General features: G+C 41.2%; 1 protein-coding gene across 1 annotated transcript in view; it reads right to left on the reverse strand.

Moving 5' to 3' along the window:
- Window positions 1-21785, reverse strand: part of prok2 (prokineticin 2) — a 163327-nt gene that overhangs the window by 102719 nt on the left and 38823 nt on the right. Inside the window, exon 3 of the mRNA XM_087993978.1 lies at window positions 21492-21600. Within this exon, the coding sequence (XP_087850104.1) occupies window positions 21492-21521 (30 nt within the window). The 5' untranslated portion in view covers window positions 21522-21600. The remainder of the gene's footprint in view (window positions 1-21491; window positions 21601-21785) is intronic.

Here is a 21785-nt window from a genome sequence, read left to right on the forward strand (position 1 = left end):
AAAAACTTGAGTTGGTTGGGTTTGTAAATTTTAATGGGATAGGGTGGAGAAAGGAGACTGATACATTGTGAGAAATCCTGAAGGACACGCTAACAGAAGAATACAGCATTAGTTGGTGGGTCAAAGATAGCATAAACTCAACACCAAATGAATGAGGAGCAAAATCATTGCAAAACTTTACCTTACACAGAGAAACTAAGATATTTGATGGCACTGTATCTGTTTCTAAAAATGTGAATGAGCACCTAAACTTCCAATCTTGTACCTTAGAATCACATATTCAATCAGAGCTAAACACATGCCATCCACCATATTGGTATTGGTAATAAAAATGATCTCCAGGGAGCAAGACTGAAACAGGTCCAACTCATCTGCATATATAAATGAGGAATCAAATTATTTTTTCAAGACTAAGGTGTGAATCGGGATGCCTGGAATGCAGAGGATTCAAGCTGCATCCAGGAAAACTAAGACTTCATGCTGCCCAGTGGACTACTATCCCATTAATAATGAAGGACCTGGTGGAGCTGCAGTACTTTTCTGACTCTTCATTAAAACCATGGCAGTCACCATTCATTCTCCACTCCTGAGTGCCCTCCAGCCCAATATCTCGATCATTCTCTGTCCTATATTCCTGATCGCTCCTCTTCCTGACGTTCCTGTCCAGCCATCCTTCTTCCCGGTGACCCTCATCTCCTGTTTGCAGCCCCAAAATCCCCAGGCACCCACGCTGATGATTCCCTTATTTTTACCTGATGGAAGGACTTATGCCCAAAACATTGGCTCTCCTGCTCCTCAGATGCTGCCTGATCTGCTCTGCTTTTCCAGCACCACTCCTTTCGACTTTGATCTTCAGCATCTGTATTCCTCATTTTCTCCTTGTTACCGGAAACACTCTGGTCTGAAATTCACCCATGCCATCAAAAAGGTACCAGTATACAGCTCCCAGTCAAACGCGAATGAGACCTGAAGATCAATTTCAGGTACACGTTGATCCCATTTTACCATTGAGATTTTGTTTCTGCACTCTGTTTGCGTTCACCCCCCCCCACACACACACACTAAATAAAGCTGGTGTGATCAGAATTTTGGGTCAGGGGAGTTTTAATGAGTGGTTATGTTCCAGGAAAGACTTTGATTCAAGCAAATACTACAACAGCATTCAGACAGGAATTGACAAATAAAGGCTACGCAGCAAGACCAGGATAACCAGACTCATGGATAACTCTTGAAGAGTATTGGTACAGTCACGATGACTCAATGTCTTCTTTCGGTTCTGTGAAATTTCTTTATTTATAAAGTGGGATATTGTGATAAACAGAAACACCTGTAAAGCAAATTCTTAAGCAAAATGTGCCATAGCATCAGCTGTGAAGCTACGCTTTTGGAGTTGCAAATCCAAACAACCTCAGGTAAGATGAAACATTATCAAACAAACGTATTGGCAACAGGCATATAGGGAAAACTGTCAGATTACCAATAACAGTTTCGGAAACCAAACAAGAAAATGACCAGGATACATCCAAAATAGGCACACAAGAACAGAAGAAATAGGAGTAGGTCATTTGGCCTCTCAAGCATGTGCAACCATTCTATAAAATCAAGGCTGATCTGTCTAAGTCTTCGGTCCCTCTTTCATGCCAGCTCAGCACAGCTGTCAACTACTTGATATTTCAAAAATCTATCTCCTTCTATAAGTACCTTCAGTGAGTTAGTCTCCACAACTCTCTCCAGTAGTGACTTTCCGACATCTCCAGCTCTTCTTAGTTCTAAATGAGCATCCCATTCAGTCAGTAAGCTGTTTGATTCAGGACCTCCTCACTAATGGAAATACGTTGTCTGCCCTGTCAAGCCCTCTCAGAATCTTGTATGTTTCAATAGATCATTTCTAAGGTCTAATGAACAAAGACCTAACCTGTTTAACTATTCTTGATAAATTAATCCCTTCATCCAGGAATCAGCCCTGAGCATTAAAAGCTAAAATGCTATTTGCCACCTTAATTATTTGCTGTATCTGCATGTCAACGTTTCATGTTTCATGCACAAGGACACCAAGATCCTTCTGCACTGCACCTTTTTGGGGTTTCCCTCCTTTTAAATGATAGACTGAAATGAATGCAAGTTTTGGCAAAATAAAGTTAACAATGTGCTGCCCAAAAATTTGGTTTTCTATGAGCATCTTTTACAACATGAGAAAATAACATTGGTAAGAAGTCAAGTTTAAAATGTGGTGGATTGCAATCAGACTCAAAACAAGTGGAGGCATTTTTCCACATGAGTTGTACTGCACCACAAATGCAGGGCTCTTATGCTGCAGTGTAATGTCCCTACCTCTGAGACAGTGGCCTGAGTTCAATCCCACCAGTAATAATGTATTATTTCTATTCACATAAGTGGCTTTGATAATGGAAATAAATACACTTTGTAACTGAGTGATAAGTGGTTTCTCATTTTAATCTGAAACTAACCACACTAACAAATGCCCAACAAACAGCAAGTAATGTTCCTGCAAAATACTGCAGATGCTGGAAAAGTGCTCAAAAGTACCTTTGTTTCCCCCCCCCCCCACCAGGGCTATGTTTTAGATTTCAGATGCTCTTTCCTCATTCATATCAATTAGTTTATTAGGTGATACAATGACATAGTAATGTTACCGTCTGCATTTGCATTGATACATGGCATATTTGGGAGAAAGTGAGGACTGCAGATGCTGGAGATCAGAGCTGAAAATGTGTTGCTGGAAAAGCGCAGCAAGTCAGGCAGCATCCAGGGAGCAGGAGAATCGACGTTTCGGGCATGAGCCTGAAGAAGGGCTCATGCCCGAAACGTCGATTCTCCTGCTCCTTGGATGCTGCCTGACCTGCTGCGCTTTTCCAGCAACACATTTTCAGCACATGGCATATTTGGTCTGACTCAGAAGCAGAATTAAAAACATTCTTCAAGATCCCAAAAAATTATCACCCCTTCTATTAAAGTGCAAGTCACAACACATGGAAAGCTTTGATTTTCTAGACATCAGTGTACTTAAACTGACATAAAGCTGTAAAGGGTTTAAAAAAAACTGATACACATTTCCACACACAACAGCTATCACTAAATATAGACTTTCCACAGGCTGGTGAAGCTACAGCTAATGGTTTCTATTCTAGATGCACAATCCTGGAAGATTTTTATCATGTAGTTACTTCCCTTATTACTGTACCTCAGATTTCAATCTCAGTTCAAATTTCCCAGTTAACCTCACCAGAATGTGGAAGATGTGTTTTTAGCATTTTTTTGTGTGTACAACAATGTACGGGTTAAATATGTGTATAAGTTATTTGGGAAAAAAAACCTCTGTAAACCATGACCTTTGTTTTGCATCAAATTAAATATTCTGCTGTCTAGAAATGATTTTTGTATCTTGTGACTTTACCTTTCCCATTAGCTAAATGGTTCTTTATTGATAGGTTTGTAGCCTTTCCCACTTCCCCCATTGCCTCCCCTATCTCTCATTCCTAGAAGGTTTAGACCAAAGGATCCTGAAGGGACTTGATGATAAGGTAGATGGTGAAATGGACCAAACCTACCATTAGGTTGCTGCTCCTGTTGTTACCACTATTAGCATTGCCTTGGCTCTGTATTTCAGGTCATGAATTCCAATCCCAGCCTCTTCAGAAATGCAGAAAGGTAGGTGATATGGAGGTATTTTATTTGGAACATTGTTGATTTTTATAGCATTAGCTTATAAATCTTCATTTATGACCATACCAAAAGCTTTGAAGCATTGAAATTGCTTTATGTTATGTTGTGAATGAGTGTGAGTGAGAGTAGTGGTTAAGGATGACATTTTGATACAGTGGTTTTAAGCTGATTGGGTGGACATTGTATCAAGTGGCTAGGGTGGTGGGATAGCTGATTGGTAGAGTGAGAGGTGAGGTGGCAGAGTGGTGAACTTGGGTTCTGTCGGGGTAGTCATTGGGTCATGGACACAAGGAAGGATGTTGTGAAATTTGAAACGGTACAGAGAAGATTTACAAGGATGTTGCCAGTGTTGGAGGATTTGAGCTATAGGGAGAGGCTGAATAGCTGGGGCTGTTTTCCCTGGAGCATTGGAGGCTGAGGGGTGATCTTATAGCGGTTTATAAAATCATGAGGGGCATGGATAAGATAAATAGACAAGGTCCACTAGGTGGGGGAGTCCAGAACTCGAGGGCATAGGTTTAGGGTGAGAAGGGAAAGATAAAAAAGGGACCTAAGGAACAACTTTTTCATGCAGAGGATGGTACATGTATGGAATGTGCTGCCAGAGGTAGTGGTGGAAGTTGGTATAATTACACCATTTAAAAGGCATCTGGGTGGGTATATGAATAGGAAGAGTTTAGAGGGAAATGGGCCGGGTGCTGGCAAGTGGGACTTGATTAGGTTAGGATATCTGGTCGGCTTGGACGACTTGGACCGAAGGGTTTGTTGCAGTGCTGTACATCTTTATGGCTCTATGAAAGCAGTCAGAGTGCCATGGCAATTTGGAGAGTTGGGGGGAAATAGAATGGTCAATAGGGAAGTCAAAGGATCTGAGGAAGATGGAGGTTCAGGGAATGGTCAGAGTGCAGGGGGAGTCAGAGGGTCAGGGGAATCTCAGGGTGGCAATACTCTGCGGATCAAAGGGGTCAGAGGATTGGAGTGAATTTGGAAGATCGGGGGTAGGTTGGATAGTCAGGAAAACAGCTTGAAGGGCTGTGGAGGCCTAGAGGGTCAGAAGATCAGGAGAGATGTCTGGAGGGTCAGGAAGAGTTGAGCAAGACTGTAGAGAGTAAGGACTCCGATGGATACTTACCCGGACCTAGATATGTTTTCAACATATCTAACATTCCCTGGTAAACAGATAACTAAGTCAAATACCTTTATAGTCTCCAACCCAAACTCAGAGTCAGAAACATTCACACAAGATCCTTGAAGCTGGGAATTTCCCATGGAATTATAAACTTTGTGGGCAGTTCCAAAGATGTCAATCCAATGGGACTTTTGAGCAGAGCCATATTTCACTCTATTCATTTAACCTGTCTATATTTCTTTGCAGGTTCCTTATGTCCCGTTAACAACTTATTTTCTTGCTGTTGTATCATCAGAAAACTTGACAACTACATATTTATTCCCTCACCATATGCACAATCGACCATTCATAAGAATATGTATATATATATATATATATATATATATGTATATATACACACATGCCCAAAATCAATTACTCCTACTAAACTCTGAGTTTCTCTAGCTCTTATTTCAGATCTTCAGCATCCACAGTACTTTGCTTTTATCCAAAGAACTCTATCAAGGCTTGTGGTAGCATCACCAACAGTCCCTCAAGGGGAGCAGGAAGGTTGCCATAACAAGAACGTGTGAGTGGAGTCTTTTAATATGGAGAGACTGTTTTGCCTGTGGTTGTCAAATGCTTCAGGCATGTTGGAAGAATAGTATAGAATGACAATCAAAATGATATGATTTGATTTCATTTATTACTGTTACATGTACCTAGGTACAGTGACAGGTTTTGTTTTGCTGCAGTACAGGCAGATCGTATCATACCAAGTTCATAGGGTGCTAGAACAGGGCAAGGAATACGCTATTGAACAGACTTAGAATTGAGGTTTAATAGAGAAAAATTCTTGTAAAAAATGTGAGCTTGCATAGAGTGGCCATGTGTCGGTGCCATCTTGAATGATAGAGCTTGAACAAATGCTTGGTCATGTTATGAGTGCATCTTCCATGAATGCAGCTTCCATCTGAGTGAAATAGGAGTTAAAGTCCAGAATAGGACTCAAACCCCATAGTTTATTGCTCATGGGTAGGGACATTTACCCACTGTGCCATGGGACATCCTGGAGTTTGTGATATATAGCAAGGATGAAATATGCAAAATAGAGCAGTTGTGCACAGTGAACAGTGCTATATTATCAAAGCGTCATGATGAACCATATGCTTCTTGTTAGTCAAAGGTACAATCTTCACTTTCTGTACCATACCATGATTCTGTAATTCTGCATTTATATAATGGTTTTAATGAACTAAAATATTCTAAGGCACTTCAGAAAGGAGTTTCAATCAAATCATTTAGATGCAGCAAGTCCTGGAGTCACCTGATTTCAGTGTAACCGAAGATACAACTGCAAAGTTCAAGTGTGAAGATTTAGTTTCAATATCTCATAAGTTTGTTATGTGATAAAGGCATATAATATATTATGGTGATTTGGAATTTAGATTCTGAAGTAGAGGTATAATAGATGTAAGGTTTCAGGTCTGTGAAGATAACTGTTTTTTGTCACAAGTAATTTGGAACAGCAAACAAAAAGTATGGAGCTGGATGTTATGGGGTGGCAATCTCACACTGATTGCCACTCCGGCTCTCTTTTTTACAAACAAAGGAGAAGTCTATTTTTGAGACGATATTGTGCTCAGGTTCAGATGTCAAATAGTAAGTAAGTAAGGTAAATATCATGTTAAGGTGCTGGGAGGAAAGAGTGCCAATTGGGTAGGGGAAGGGGTAACATACCAGGTCTGTAGGGGAGAGTGTAGGGTGCAAGGGGTAGGATGCCAGATGAATAGGGTGTAGGGTGACAGGTCAATAGCGTAACAGCTGGATATGTTGCCACAGTACTACGTGAGTCAGGTGATAGCTGGTTAGGGGTAGGGTGCCAGGTAGGGATGATATGAAGTGGCAAAGGGGTAGCGTGCCGTGTCATAGGGTAGCAGTGTGCTAGGTGTCAAGGTCTCCATGTTTAAGGTAGATTGGGATGTGTGGGAGAAATTGAGTCTGGTGGGGGTGTGGTTGGTTCAGGTCTAGCTCTGTGAAGGGCAAATGGTTTTATGCTCTATGACGAGCTGGGAATTGGGTTTTGGATCCTGGGAGGATGTGAGTTCAGGGTCTGCGGATTGTAAGGGGTCTGGTGAAGTCTAATCAGGGATGTATGAAGTAAGTGCAGGATCAGTTGAATATTTACTTGGGAGTTAGACTGTCTTAACAGTCTAACATTTTCTGTGTAAACATTTTACGTAATTTTATTGGAGTCCTCTGAAGTAGTCAAATAAAATGGAAACATTTGAAGGGTTCCAAGCATAGCAGAGGAACATTTAATTCCCTGGGCAATTCCTTTGGTTAATGCACTGGGCGCACAGGTTCAAATGTCATCATAGCTGCTGTTGGAATTTAAGATTGGTGAATGAGTCTGGAATATTAAGCTCATCTCTGTAATGGTGACCATGAAACTATCATCAATTGACATAAAATCTCCTTCAGATAAGGAAATCTGTCATCCTTACTAAGCCTGGCCTCCACATGACTCCAGAGCTATAGGAGATGAGGTTGATATTGAAGTGGACTAGCAAGCCACTCAGTTCAAGGGCAATAAATACTGTCCTTGTGAGTGATGCTGACGTCCCATGAAATAAAAAATGCAACAGTTTAAACAATAGAAAAAACAACGCAAGTCTGCTGGATTTGGACTTTTTAAAATACTATTTCATGGGAAATGAGCTTTAAGTTGAATGCATGATCCTGCATAACCAAGAAAAATTTGACAGTCTTTTTTTACAGGAGTGCATTGATGGTAATGTATTTACCATGTGACCCTGTACATGTACTCCGAGAACATCTGAGTGTATTCAAACAAGGCTGTGGAAATGTCAATGAATTACAACAGCATCTGCTAATAAAATCATGCCCTGTCAATCTGTCAACCATAATAATCAAATGCCTTTGTTTTCGTCACTAGGGTTTTATTAGCTAGATCAAGCTGAGTTGTATTTCAAAAGGGACACAACTCAACTTAGCCACACATAAAATACTAATTCCAATAAGTCTGATTGTTGCACCAACCTCTCTAAGTTGTATGCTAATAATAATTAGTTAATCAATTCAAATTTATTATATTCGTAAATGGTTCTTGTTTATATCAGAAGATGTCATGCTGCCTATCATCTTAAATGTCAGTCTGATAAAATGAACTTGGGTACTGTTGCAAAGGAAGTGGTATCACAACTCTTTGATATATTTTCTCATCAACCAGTTCAGTGATGTTATTGCACACCTCTGGAGCAGTTGGAATTTGAACTGGACTCATACTCCAACCAATATCTACTACATTAACTTCAGTAGAAGACATGTCATTAGAATGGGTGACAAATGTGATTCTGCTTGTTTTGCATTCCAGCCAAAGTTCAATTTTCCTCTTTATATTTTTCTGATTCTTCCACCATTTCCACCACCTCCAGCGAGCTGCCACCACCAGACACACATTCCCCTCCTCTCCCTTATCTGCCTTCCGTGGGGACCATTCCCTGCAGGACACCCTGGTCCACTCTTCCTTCACTCGCAACACAACCTCACAACCCCATGGTAACTTACCCTGCAACCGTCGAAGGTTTATCACTTGCCCATTCAACTCCTCTCTCCTCAATATCCAAGAGCCCAAACATACCTTCCAGGTGAAACAACACTTTATCTACACTTCTCACAATCTTGACCACTGCATTCACTGCTCACAATGTGGTCTCCTCTACACTGGGGAAACGAAGAGTAGACTGGGTGACCACTTCACAGAATACCTATGTTCTGCCCAAAAAAACGACCCTGAGCTTCCACTTTACCTGCCACTTTAACACGCCACCCTGTTCCCTGACTAATATCTCCATCTCAGGCTTGCTACAGTGTTCCAGCGAAATTTAGCGGAAGCTGGAAGAACAGCTCCTCTTTTTCCACTTGGGAACCCTGAAGTCCTCCGGACTCAATATCATGTTCACTGATTTTAGGGTTTGAATTCTTCTATGTCCGAGCCCCTACCCCACACACAAGGCCTTAGTGTCACATAGTCTGTCATTACACACTACCTATTGTTAACCACTAACAGTCTCCATTAACAGCTAATCACTCTCCTAGCCAGATCGTTATCCTCTCCTTTGTCTTTCCAACTGTTTTCTCTGTCTTTGGGCCCTATATCCCCACCTATCATTACTCCTTACTCCCTCCCCCAATCTTATCCTCTGCATATAAACCAACATTTTCCTAGCTACCATCAGTTCTGAGGAAGGGTCACTGGACCTGAAACATTATCTCTAATTTCTCTCCACAGATGCTGCCAGACACGCTGAACCTTTGCAGCAACCTCTGTTTTTGTTTCTGATTTACGGCATCTGTGGTTCTTTCAGTTTTTATCATGAGCTTCACCGCATCACACTGATGCTCTGAGATTGTGGGATAAATACTGGCACCAGTGATCCAGAGAAACTAGCAGCCTAAACAACAAACAAATGTACTTCAAAGTACTTCATTATAAGAACAATTACAAATATTCACACAAATATTACAGCAGAGCTTGGCAGTTCCCAAAATGCCTTAAAAAGAGGACTGCAGTTGATAAATATTTTCACAGGGTCAATGGATGGCAGAAACTGTGGTGTTTCCTTCATTATTCAGTACGTGTTAAATAGTGGAAAAAAAACACTTATTCTAAGAATAAAAATGAATAAATTACCCTCACTTGGGTAGGGAAACAAGGTATCTATATTTTCAGGTAGCATAACAAGAAACAGTTTGAATATTGTATCTACTTTTAGACAACCAGATCAGCAAACATGCCATGGGCAGAAAAAGGATTAAAAAAAAAGATTTTCAAAGATTATATTAGAAGTAAGAGGTTTTAGGTACGAGGAGAAACTGGACTATTCAAATCAGAGTAAATAACATTAAAAGACAATGTCGTAGAAATGTTCAAAATTTTAAAGGAGGTGTACAAGGTCAATGGGAAAAATATTTCTGCTGGACACCGAATTGGTAATGAAAAGGCATAAATTTAAACGTTTATTGAATCCATTAGATTTTAATTTAAAGAATGTTGTTAAATAGAGAAAAATTAAGGGATCCTAAAGATTGACCAATCACATCAGTGCATGATAGGTTATCAATTGTATATATTGCACAGATCATAAAAAGGCATGATACAGTGAGGCCAGCCAGATCTCATTATAGCATGTGATGCCCTGGAGGTTTCCATTTTACTGTCTGCCATTCAGTCAGCAGTCAGTTAGACAAACAATGCTCGATAGACTGTCAGCCAGTCAAATCACTCTGTAATATTATTGTAATCTAAGGGAGCAGGTGGCTCAGATTGTCCAGCATACTATATCACTACAGCTTCGGTGCCCCTTGTGAGGGCAAAGTTCTTCAGGTTCCTTATAGTGTCACTACCTATCATCACACCTGCTCCAGAGACGTTTAATAACATATTTGCATAGGTTGATTGGAAAATATCTGTATATCAGACTGTATAGTAAGTTTGAAATGTCATGTTAGGGTATATTCTTTGCTGTTCATAAACTTCAGATATCTGACTCAATAAGAACCTGATACTTTGTGGTGCACGGTACATGGGCAAACATAGAAAAGCACATTGAGCCATAGTTATAGAGTCCTACAGTGTGGAAACAGACCCTTCGGTCCAACTCGTCCATGCTGACCAGATTTCCTAAACTAAATTAGTCCCATTTGCCTGCATTTGGTCCATATCCCTCTAATCTTCTCCATTCATGTATCTGACCAAATGTCTTTTAAATGTTGGAACTGTACCTGTATCTATCACTTCCTCTGGCAGTTCATTCTATGCATCACTACCCTCTGTGTGAAAAAGTTGTCACTCAGGTCCCTTTTATGTAAATCTTTCTCTTCTCACCTTAAAACTCAACCTTTAGTTTTGAAATCTGCTAAACTATGAAAAAGACCTTTGTTATTCACCTTATCTATCCCCCTCATGATTTTATAAACTGCTGTAAGGTCACCCCTCAACTTCTTATGCTCCAAGGAAAATAATCCCAGCCTATCCTGATGACTCAAACTCTCTAGTTCCGGTGACATCCTTGTAAATCTTTCCAATTTAATAATATCCTTCCTATACTGACCAGTACATATGCCATACTCCAAAAGTGGCCTCACCAATGTCCTGTACAACCACACATGACCTCCCAACTCCTATACTCAATGCTTTGATCAGTGGGGACAAGTGTACCAAACACCACCCGACCTGTAATGCCACTTTCAAGAAAGTATGTACCTGGCCCCTCAATCTCTCTGTGCACAGTGAGCTTGGCTGGTATTCCCTGCATTTTTATCTTTACTCCCTGTGATCTCCTTTTGATTTCTTCTAAACATTCAAACTCGAAAGCAATGCCCATTTTATTCATGTCACAGGGGAGCACGTAACCATATTCTCTTCTCAGTATTTCCTAACACTGAGGATAAATATTGTACAACACCTAATACAACACTTAATTGGCTGGCATATGTTGTGTCAAGAGAGAATACCCATGGGATCATGTTTAATGCACTTTACATTCCTGAAGAAAGATATATAGGTCATTTCCGTAAGTGCAACAAAAAGGCTTGAAGAAAAATACTGCAGCTTTACCCTTTGTTCTCAAGTATCCATCGCCCTCACCCATTGATAATGCACGTTTTCTGAAATAATTAAACATGCAGTGCACAGTTAATTTTGTCACTTGGACAATAATTCAATATGGATAAAATGAGGTTTTGGCACAAAAATTCAGCAAAATTAAACAGTTCCTAATGGAGTTTATTGTTTACACAACAAAGCTAATTTACACTTACTGTTCTTTGTTGGTGTTACTTCTCCCTTTCAGGCATCAGGTATGAAGAATAAATATGTTTTTACGATAAGCTGTAAGCTGCTACCTAGCAGTGGTTTGGTTATGATGCAAACCTTTTGTGTGTAAAGTCTATTCAGAAAAATGTTAAGTGTAGGGTATGATCCAAATTATGAAGAGCAGCAGTTTATTACCTATTAGGATTAAGACCCAGTATTCACTCATTTTACATTTTGCAGAATAATAAACACAAGGGGCTGAATTTTCACCATAGAGTTGAGGGCTCAGTAGCCAAACTTACTTTTTGGGCCAGAAACCTGCCTCAATGTTTCATGGGTATGGGCTATTAATTACTCTGGAAAAAGAGTTTCCTGATGATTTGGTAAGGAGGTCAGTCAAATAATGTGGGCTTCATTTTGATAGAACCACAGAAAGAGATCATTCAGTCCATTGTGTGTGTGCTACTAACTGAATTAGCTGCCTGTGCCAAAAATGAGAGGAGGCGATGGTCTCACGGTATTCTTGTGGGACTGTTAGTCCAGAGACCCAGGGGATGTTGTGGGGACCCAGGTTTCAATTCTGCCATGGCAGTTAGTAGAATCTGAGTTCAATGAAAAATATCTGGAATTAAGAGTCTAATGATGACCCTGATTGTCAGGGAAAATCCATTTGGTTCACTAATGCCCTTCAGGGAATGAAACTGCCATCCTCAGCTAGTCTGGCATACATGTGATTCCAAAGCTACAGCACCTTCCAAACCCATTACTACTTCCATCTAGAAGGACAAGAGGTTGCAGATACATGGCAACACCATCGCATACATTATCCTGACTTGGAAGTGTATTGCTGTCACTGGAAATTCCCTCCCTCAGGACATTACAGATCTGTCTGCAGCACCAGAGGAAGCCCACTTGGGCATAGGGAGAAAGTACAAACTCCACACAGACAGTCGCCCGAGGCTGGAATTGAACCCAGGTCCCTGGCGCTGTGAGGCAGCAGTGCTAGCCACTGCGCCACCCATGGCAAAAACAACTTCAGCATTTATCATTACATTTTAGTATTTACACTTTCCAAGTATTTGTTTTTGAAATTGGAAACAATTTAAATATTAACATATATTTAACAAAATGTTCCCAGTAAGTATTTATCAACTTGATATACCTAGATATATGAAGCTTGTTAAATTATTCTGACATAGTTAAGTATGATACATAATAATCGAGAGAAAGTGAGGGCTGCAGATGCTGGAGATCAGAGCTGAAAATGTGTTGCTGGAAAAGCGCAGCAGGTCAGGCAGCATCCAAGGAACAGGAGAATCGACGTTTCGGGCATAAGCCCTTCTTCAGGAATGAGGAAAGTGTGTCCAGCAGGCTAAGATAAAAGGTAGGGAGGAGGGACTTGGGGGAGGGGCTTTGGAAATGCGATAGGTGGAGGGAGGTCAAGGTGAGGGTGATAGGTCGGAGTGGGGTGGGGGCGGAGAGGTCAGGAAGATGATTGCAGGTTAGGAAGGCGGTGCTGAGTTCGAGGGATTTGACTGAGACAAGGTGGGGGGAGGGGAAACGAGGAAACTGGAGAAATCCAAGTTCATCCCTTGTGGTTGGAGGGTTCCCAGGCAGAAGATGAGGCGCTCTTCCTCCAGTCATCGTGTTGCCATGGTCTGGCGATGGAGGAGTCCAAGGACCTGCATGTCCTTGGTGGAGTGGGAGGGGGAGTTAAAGTGTTGGGCTACGGGGTGGTTGGATTGGTTGGTCCGGGTGTCCCAGAGGTGTTCTCTGAAACGTTCCGCAAGTAGGCGTCCCAGAGCCACCCAGCAACCTCCATGTACAACGTATCATCCGCTGCCATTTCCGCCACCTCCAAACGGACCCCACCACCAGTGATATATTTCCCTCCCCTTCCCTATCAGCGTTCCGAAAAGACCACTCCCTCCGTGACTCCCTCGTCAGGTCCACACCCCCCACCAACACAACCTCCACTCCTGGCACCTTCCCCTGCAACCGCAAGAATTGCAAAACTTGCGCCCACACCTTCCCCCTTACTTCCCTTCAAGGCCCCAAGGGACACTTCCATATCCGCCACAAATTCACCTGCACCTCCACACACATCATCTATTGCATCCGCTGCACCCGATGTGGCCTCCTCTATATTGGGGAGACAGGCCGCCTACTTGCGGAACGTTTCAGAGAACACCTCTGGGACACCCGGACCAACCAATCCAACCACCCCGTAGCCCAACACTTTAACCCCCCCTCCCACTCCACCAAGGATATGCAGGTCCTTGGACTCCTCCATTGCCAGACCATGGCAACACCAAGGTTGGAGGAAGAGCGCCTCATCTTCTGCCTGGGAACCCTCCAACCACAAGGGATGAACTTGGATTTCTCCAGTTTCCTCATTTCCCCTCCCCCCACCTTGTCTCAGTCAAATCCCTCGAACTCAGCACCGCCTTCCTAACCTGCAATCATCTTCCTGACCTCTCCGCCCCCACCCCACTCCGACCTATCACCCTCACCTTGACCTCCCTCCACCTATCGCATTTCCAAAGCCCCTCCCCCAAGTCCCTCTTCCCTACCTTTTATTTTAGCCTGCTGGACACACTTTCCTCATTCCTGAAGAAGGGCTTATGCCCGAAACATCGATTCTCTCCTGTTCCTTGGATGCTGCCTGACCTGCTGCGCTTTTTCAGCTATGATTCAAAATAATGCAGAGAATTCACCTAGACACATCTTCAGCAAAAACTGATTACAGTAAATTTCTAAATTTCATTTCAGATTCATTGGCTGTGCTTGCTTCTTCATTGAGTGCAATAAGCTACATTAATCGATAAAAATGAGTTGAGAACAGGATGCAAAAGAATTTTTGAAATTGATTCATTGTTTAAAATAAACTTGTCCAAGACATTATTGTGGAGAACTATGGGAAAACAGAAATGTCCTTCCTTTTCTACTGATATAAAAGGTAAAGCACATCTGTCAAATGCAGCATCTTTACAGCGACATCTCAGACCTGAATGTGTATGAACCAATTACTGCAGCAGAATTTATTGCCCATCTTGAAGAAATAAAGTAATCCAGAGTTGAACCTTACGTGTATATTGTTGGGATTTCAGAGCACTTCTGGGTAGAATATACCAATTACCACAACAATTGAAAATAATTGTTTTTCCAAGTCTGTAATTAGAAAAATGCCCTGTGGCCCCCTCCATGAAACATAAGAAACTGTTAGAAAGGAAAAGTTTGGCCATGTAAGTCCAAACCTTCACAGATAATGCACAGTCCCCAGTTCGAACTTAGAACTTTCTGGTAAAATATTTACTTTTCTCTAAATGTAATTGACCAAAACTTCAGGTTACTAATTTATCTTTAACTTTGCAGCACTGAAACACATATCAAGCACGGTCTATATACTGCAGTGTCACTCCCATAACAGCACAAGAGCCACCACACTGCATGGAGTATTTGACAACTTCAAACTGCAGAGTAGCCTATTCTGGAACACAGCAGAAATGAAGGATGCTGTAAATTTTAAGAATTTGGTAAATATGTTTTGGTAGACAGTGTTATTAAAATGTACATTGGCTGAAGTGGGCAATAAGTTTTGTGAATCTCAACCTTCATGGTCCTTTCAATGGTGTACAATGGTCAGTCCCAATGTCCTGAGCAGCTATCATCATGTCACTCCTATACTGTAATGAGCCTGGAAAGTGTATCAGTAACACATATTACAGAAACGCAACAGCACTGCCCCCTACCCCACCCCATTTCTCAGGAAGGACTTATGCCCAAAATGTCAATTCTTCTGTTCTCGGACCTGTTGTGCTTTTCCAGCACCACACATTTCAACTTTGATAGAGGACAGCATCATGACAACAATTTTATCAATAATTTATCAATAACTTGATTAGAGAAAAAAAAAGTGTTTTTCAGAAAACCCTTCTTACAAGTTGGTAATCATTAATAACTCTGTAGTTGCATGTGAGTACAGAGGGCATTGATACTGTTATCTTCGATATCTCAGAGATGTTCATATATGTTTTTCTGAAAGTCTGTTGCTGAATATATTCAATTGAGGAAAAGCCAAAAAGGGTGGATTAGAGCCAAGGGATCCTATTATCTCTCTCTGAGCGAAGGTCATTCTCCTACAACAGCTAAGAGATTACCACTAGCTCACAAGCAGAACAGGTATTCCCAATGCCATTAAGCTGATGGCCTGACTGAATCATTACTTTAAATGATGGATAAGAAAGGATGGGATGAGATCCAAAAAAAAAGGAACTGAAAGTTGAAGAAAATAGTAGAAGAATAGCAGTTACCTAGGCATGTATAATTGTTTTTTCAATATTATAAGGATGACTAACAAACAGCATGTGGGATAAATAAATTAGTTTAAAGAATGCTGCTGAAATTAAAGTACAATATCTTCATTTTAATGTGAATTCACTTAACTCAAATTAAGGGGGTCAGAATTTACACTTGCCATACAGTCTTTCTTGCTCCTCTATAAAATCTGGGATTGTTACAATGATATAAAATTAGAAATTGCTGGAAAACCTCAGCAGATCAGGCAGCTTCTGTGGGGAGAATGTACAGTTAACATTCGGATTCAGACCTTTCTCCAGAGCTGGTTCTGAAGAAGGAGCACTGGACCCGTTAGTTTTTCCTTTCTCTCCACAGACGTAGCCAGACTTGCTGAGTTTTCCCAGCAATTTCTGTGTTTGTTTCTGATTTCCTGCATCTGCAGTTCTTTGTTTGTTATTATTGTTACACTGGGTCTGGTCTCTGACATCATCTGCAATAATGCAGAATGTGAGCAATGTACAAAGTCAAAAGCCACGCATATTCTGATGTAGAATCAATATGCGGATGAGGTGATTAAGGAGTCAATTAACCACAAGTATTTGCTACTCTTATGGTTTTTTTGCTGGTAGCATAAGTTCCTTGTTAGGGGCTTTGGGGATGTGGGGAGAGGGGAATTACAGCAACATCAAGTCAGCAGTTGAATCTGATTGAAGGTTGAAGGAACTGTTGAGATTACTTTGTGCAAGTTTCTGAGGGGGATCCACTGAAGGACTCATCTGGAAGGGGGAGATTTTAAAGAGGACTGGCAATCAGGAAGGCCACTTTACAGGGCACACTGATAGGAGGAAGTTATAAAGAAAAGGACCTGGGTATAGTGTACTCTAACGGAAACTCTTCAAGTGATGAGGACAAAAGGAGGAAGAGGAGTCAACAGCAGGCCCATTCAATCTGCGATATGTGGGTCAGACAATGTGGGCTATGGTGAAAGATATAGGCGAATTGTGGTGAGAAGTTGAGTAAGGCCTTTCTCGACACTGGGAACAACAAGTCACATTTTAAACAGAGTTCTGGCGATCAAGATGAGATTTTCGACAGTGGCTTCTTAACAGAATTATTGCTCGTTATACATTTCATTGTTACTGAATCTCACTTTCCCATTCTCCTACCCTCCGACACACAAGCTGCCAGGAATTCCTGTCATGTCAGTTAAAGCGGGTATTTGCTGGCTCCAGCTCACCACTTGCTCCTGCAGACCTCCACCATGGATCGCTTGACACCAATGTGTTAGTATATGGTTCAGGGCAGCAGCTGCATTCGACTATATCTACAGACATTGGTGTCGAGAGTGTGGTGCTGGAAAAGCACAGCCAGTCAGGCAGCATCCCAGGCGCAGGAGAATCAACATTTCAGGCATCAGCTATTCATTAGGAATTTCTCATGAAGGGCTTATTTCCGAAACGTTGATTCTCCTGCTCCTTGGAAGCTGCCTGACTGGCTATGCCTTTCCAGCATCACACTCTCGACTCTGATCTCCAGCATCTGCAGTCCTCACTTTCTCCTTTGGACATTGGCATCTGACATACACCAGCCTCTCTCCAATATCATGACACATCTCTGGTCCACTAACAGTATTCTTCTGCATATCAATGCTTTACTTCAAAGTGCATCAGCAATTAGTGTTTAAAGGCTGGGGCAGGGATACTTGATGCATTGAGACTGGCACCCTGTTCATGATTGGGCTGGACACGGTGATCTGTGGGTGGGGTCTTAACTCAGAGTTGAGCAATGACTGAACAGACATCAGAGCCTCTGTCAGGTCTCTGGTGGGATGAAGGAAACTTTTAAATGGTATGGAAAAGTGTGAAATTAAAAAAAAAATACCTTCCAGCTCCATAGTGAGTGGGTACCATTAGGCATGGCAATAGAAACATAGAGAAAAGGCAACAAAAAGGATAGTAATCCAAGCTAGCTGACCTCGAGACATCACAAAGCCAGTAACTTATGATAACTTTTGTCAGGTTAGAAGCCTAAACAGTCCTGACCTAATGGGGTCAGACATCTTGCGAGTCTTTATTAACCTCAGTAAAGGCTGATGTAAAAGCTACAATAAAAGTGGGAATAATTTATTTAAACAACGATTAGCAGGAATCATTCATTAAAACGATGACTAAGACAGAATTGTTTATTAAAGCTGGAAAGCCATGAAAAAGACTGGAATTTACTATTTTATCTGCAAACGGCTGTAAACTCCATTTTAATTGGAAAAAGTGGAAATTGTTGATTTTAGCTGTGAGAAGACAAGAATTGTTTATTTTAGCTGCAAAATTTGGGAATCCCTCTCCCCACTGTGGCAGCTAAGAATGGCAGAACCCCTATTGCTATGAATTAATCCTTTTTCTAAATGAAACTATCTAATCACATTTTGAAGACATAGCATTAAAATTAATACTGCCAGGAAGACTTGACTTTAAAGATTGACCATTATTTCATTCATTAATGGGAAGCAGGCATGGCTGACTGGACAAACATTTATTTTCCATCCCTCATTGGCACTTGAACTGACTGGCTTTCAAGGGCGATTTCAGAGGGCAGTTAAGAATCAAACATATTGCTCGAGGTCTGGAGTCACATGTAGGCCAGGTCCAATAAGAGTGACAGGCTAGTTTTTCATACCAGATTTTACTTAATACAAATTTTATTGTCTGCCGTGAATGAATTAAACCTGCATTCCTCAAGCATTAGCCTGGATTACTAATCCAACGACAATACAAATATACCACCTTCTTCCTCATAAATTAGATTAGATTACAGTGTGGAAACAGGCCCTTTGGCCCAACAAGTCCACACCGACCCGCCGAAGCGCAACCCACCCATACCGCTACATTTACCCCTTACCTAACACTACGGGCAATTTAGCATGGCCAATTCACCTGACCTGCACATCTTTGGACTGTGGGAGGAAACCGGAGCACCCGGAGGAAACCCACGCAGACACGGGGAGAACGTGCAAACTTCACACAGTCAGTCGCCTGAGGCGGGAATTGAACCCGGGTCTCCGGCGCTGTGAGGCAGTAGTGCTAACCACTGTGCCATCGTGCCGCCCATCCGAGGGTCAGGCCAAAGGTCCTGTTTCCACACTGTAAGTAATCTAATCTAATCTAATGTTTCTCATTACTGAAGTTACTGAAATAAAACACAGTATTAGGCATCTTGGAGAACATAATTTTGAGAAACAGAAAAGCTCCCAATTTTGATACTAAATCAGAAGCTGAACAAGGAAATACAATTACCTATCCAATTTGGAGCATAGCTGATAATGCTATAGCTTACCAAGGAGTGAAAGAAGTAAAGATGATTTTGAGAATGTACTGAAAATCTTTGACAATTAGTTTAATCACAGGAAAATTAAATTATTGAAATACTGTATCAAGATTTTGTACAAGAGTTCAGCATATAGGGAAATCCATTGATGATTTACTTAATAATCTTTCGACATTAGTAAAGAAATGTGACTAAAGTAACTTCAAACTAAAACCTATAAGTGACAGAATTGTTGTAGGAAGTGCTGAAAAGCCTTTGCCAGAATTATTAAAAGAACACTTGGCTCTAGAAAAAGCCAATCAGATGGTAAGTGAAATGTAAATCTGGAACAAAGCGATTAATAGAAGATTAATATTAGTACAGGAGATCGGCAGATTCCATTCAATTCTTAAGATACAAAACCACAAAGAAGACATGTGAGAAACCAACACAGCAATAAGACAATCCCCATAAAAATCCCTGTCAGCACTGTGCAGCAAAGAATCCACACAATCACAGACAGTGTTTATCTATTCAGAGTGAAGGCTTTGAGTGTTACACAATAAGTTGCATTCAGAAAACATGCAGATGAGGGACACAGTTTCAAAAAAGCAGGAATTCAAATATCTCCCTACACAAAGATGTGAAAGTGGAAGAATAATTTACAGCTCTGAAGGAAACAGGTAATCTAGACTTCAACTTCTGACTACTTACGTCAATTGTTATCTCAAGAATTTAAATGTAGACACCAGCGAGAGTGTCACTATATTATCAGATAGTAGGCCATCATTAAGAAAACACTGTCTTGCAGATGACAGCAGTGGAACTGCAGGAGCCCAGGAGACATATCACATTTGATTAAAAGTAGGATGCAGGCAACTCTCCAACATAGGGATGCCAAAGGTTGGAAGACCTATATGTACTCTCCAACCAAACATTCCCACTTTTGAATAGGGCAGTGTGTCCTGACCTCAATGTTCTTCAAATGATGGTGGAAGGAGCTAAAGTTAAGGAACAGCTGGTAAGGAACAACCGGTCAATGGACAGCCATTAAAAGATTTCATAGTGTCCCCTATACTCATGGCAGAGCTTTTACAAAAAAACCCAGAATCCATTGAGGTCAGTTATGTTGGCCTAATGTTTTTTAGTACTGTCACTGAGATAGAAACCTCTGACTATACTGGATATGAACAAATTTTTTCCACTGTTACCAACACTTAAGAGTGCTCAGACTGCATAAACCAGCAAGATTTGTGAGGCGACATGAGCAAAAAGATAGTCAATGAACAGCATACCCTTTTCAGCTAATTAACAGAACTATAACCATGTAACTCATAAGTTCAAAACAGCTTGGTAAACAACAGCGATGACATTTTCAAGTCAGGGAAATGATGCCTAGTGGTATTATTGGTGGACTGTTAATCGAAGGACCCTAGGAACTGAGGTTGGGTCCATGGCAGATGGTGGAATATGAATTCAAGAGGAAAAGGTTTTGCATTAAGAATCTGATGATGACTATGAATCCATTGTCAACTATTGGAAAAATCCATATGGTTCACTTATGTCCTTATCTGGTCTGGACTACATATGACTCTGGATCCACAGCAAGGTGATTGACTCTTAACTGCCCTCTGGGCAATTAGGGATGGGCAATAAATGTTGGTCTAGCCAACGTCGGCCACATCCCATGAATAATTTTTTAAAAAGTCTGATGTTGGTTACTTAGGTGACTCAGAAGAGACAAGTTCTTTAGCCTCTCAGGAAGAATCCTCAGTAACTGTGACTGAGATTAAGCAGAAGCAAACCTTAAATAGCTGAACTGAGCAAGTGAACATGTTGGTTTCACTGATAATGTAATCATGGAGGGCAAATGAGAATCCAAATCAATCCACATGTTGAAGTGAAAGGTTTACATGTGACAGCACAAATCTACAGATGGATTGGGAATAAACATCTGCTGACACAGATTGAAGATGTGGTGTATTTAACTCCATGGACGCCAACCACTGAGAAGGGATGACCAATGTTCAATGACTTGTGATATTACAAAGAAAAAATGGTCTGTTTCAGCAAGAAAGATGTCCTCCACAGAGATATATGTTTCCAAGACAATGTCACATACATAATGATCTCTTCCTCTATCTCAGAGTCAGTCTCTCATCATTACCTTTGTCCAATAAAGTTTGCCTCAGATGCTCACTAATAACCACCATTCCTCCCACCTCACCCTAACTTTTCTTGTCAAACCGATCTTCTTACCTTCAATCTCCTGATCCAGAATGCTCTCATCTATCTTGTTCTGGACTGCCAAATTTGGCATTGCCCCACAAGTTGGTGTCTTCTCAATCATATTCTTGACTCTTTTCTTCTGTGAAGACAAAGGGCCAATGATGAGTTCCCTACCTGCCACAGATCTGATGCTCTGTCCTCTGAGTCATGTCATATGTCCCATGCCATGTAACAAGGTCAGGAGGAGAAGGCCATTCAGCCCATCAGCTTGTTCTACTAATTAGATCAATTAAAACTAATTACATTGTGGCTAATATATAACTT

This window comes from Chiloscyllium plagiosum, unplaced genomic scaffold, assembly GCF_037043375.1.
Source record: "Chiloscyllium plagiosum isolate Xiang-an unplaced genomic scaffold, Cpla_swu_hap1 HiC_scaffold_14, whole genome shotgun sequence".
Taxonomy (NCBI): domain Eukaryota; kingdom Metazoa; phylum Chordata; class Chondrichthyes; order Orectolobiformes; family Hemiscylliidae; genus Chiloscyllium; species Chiloscyllium plagiosum.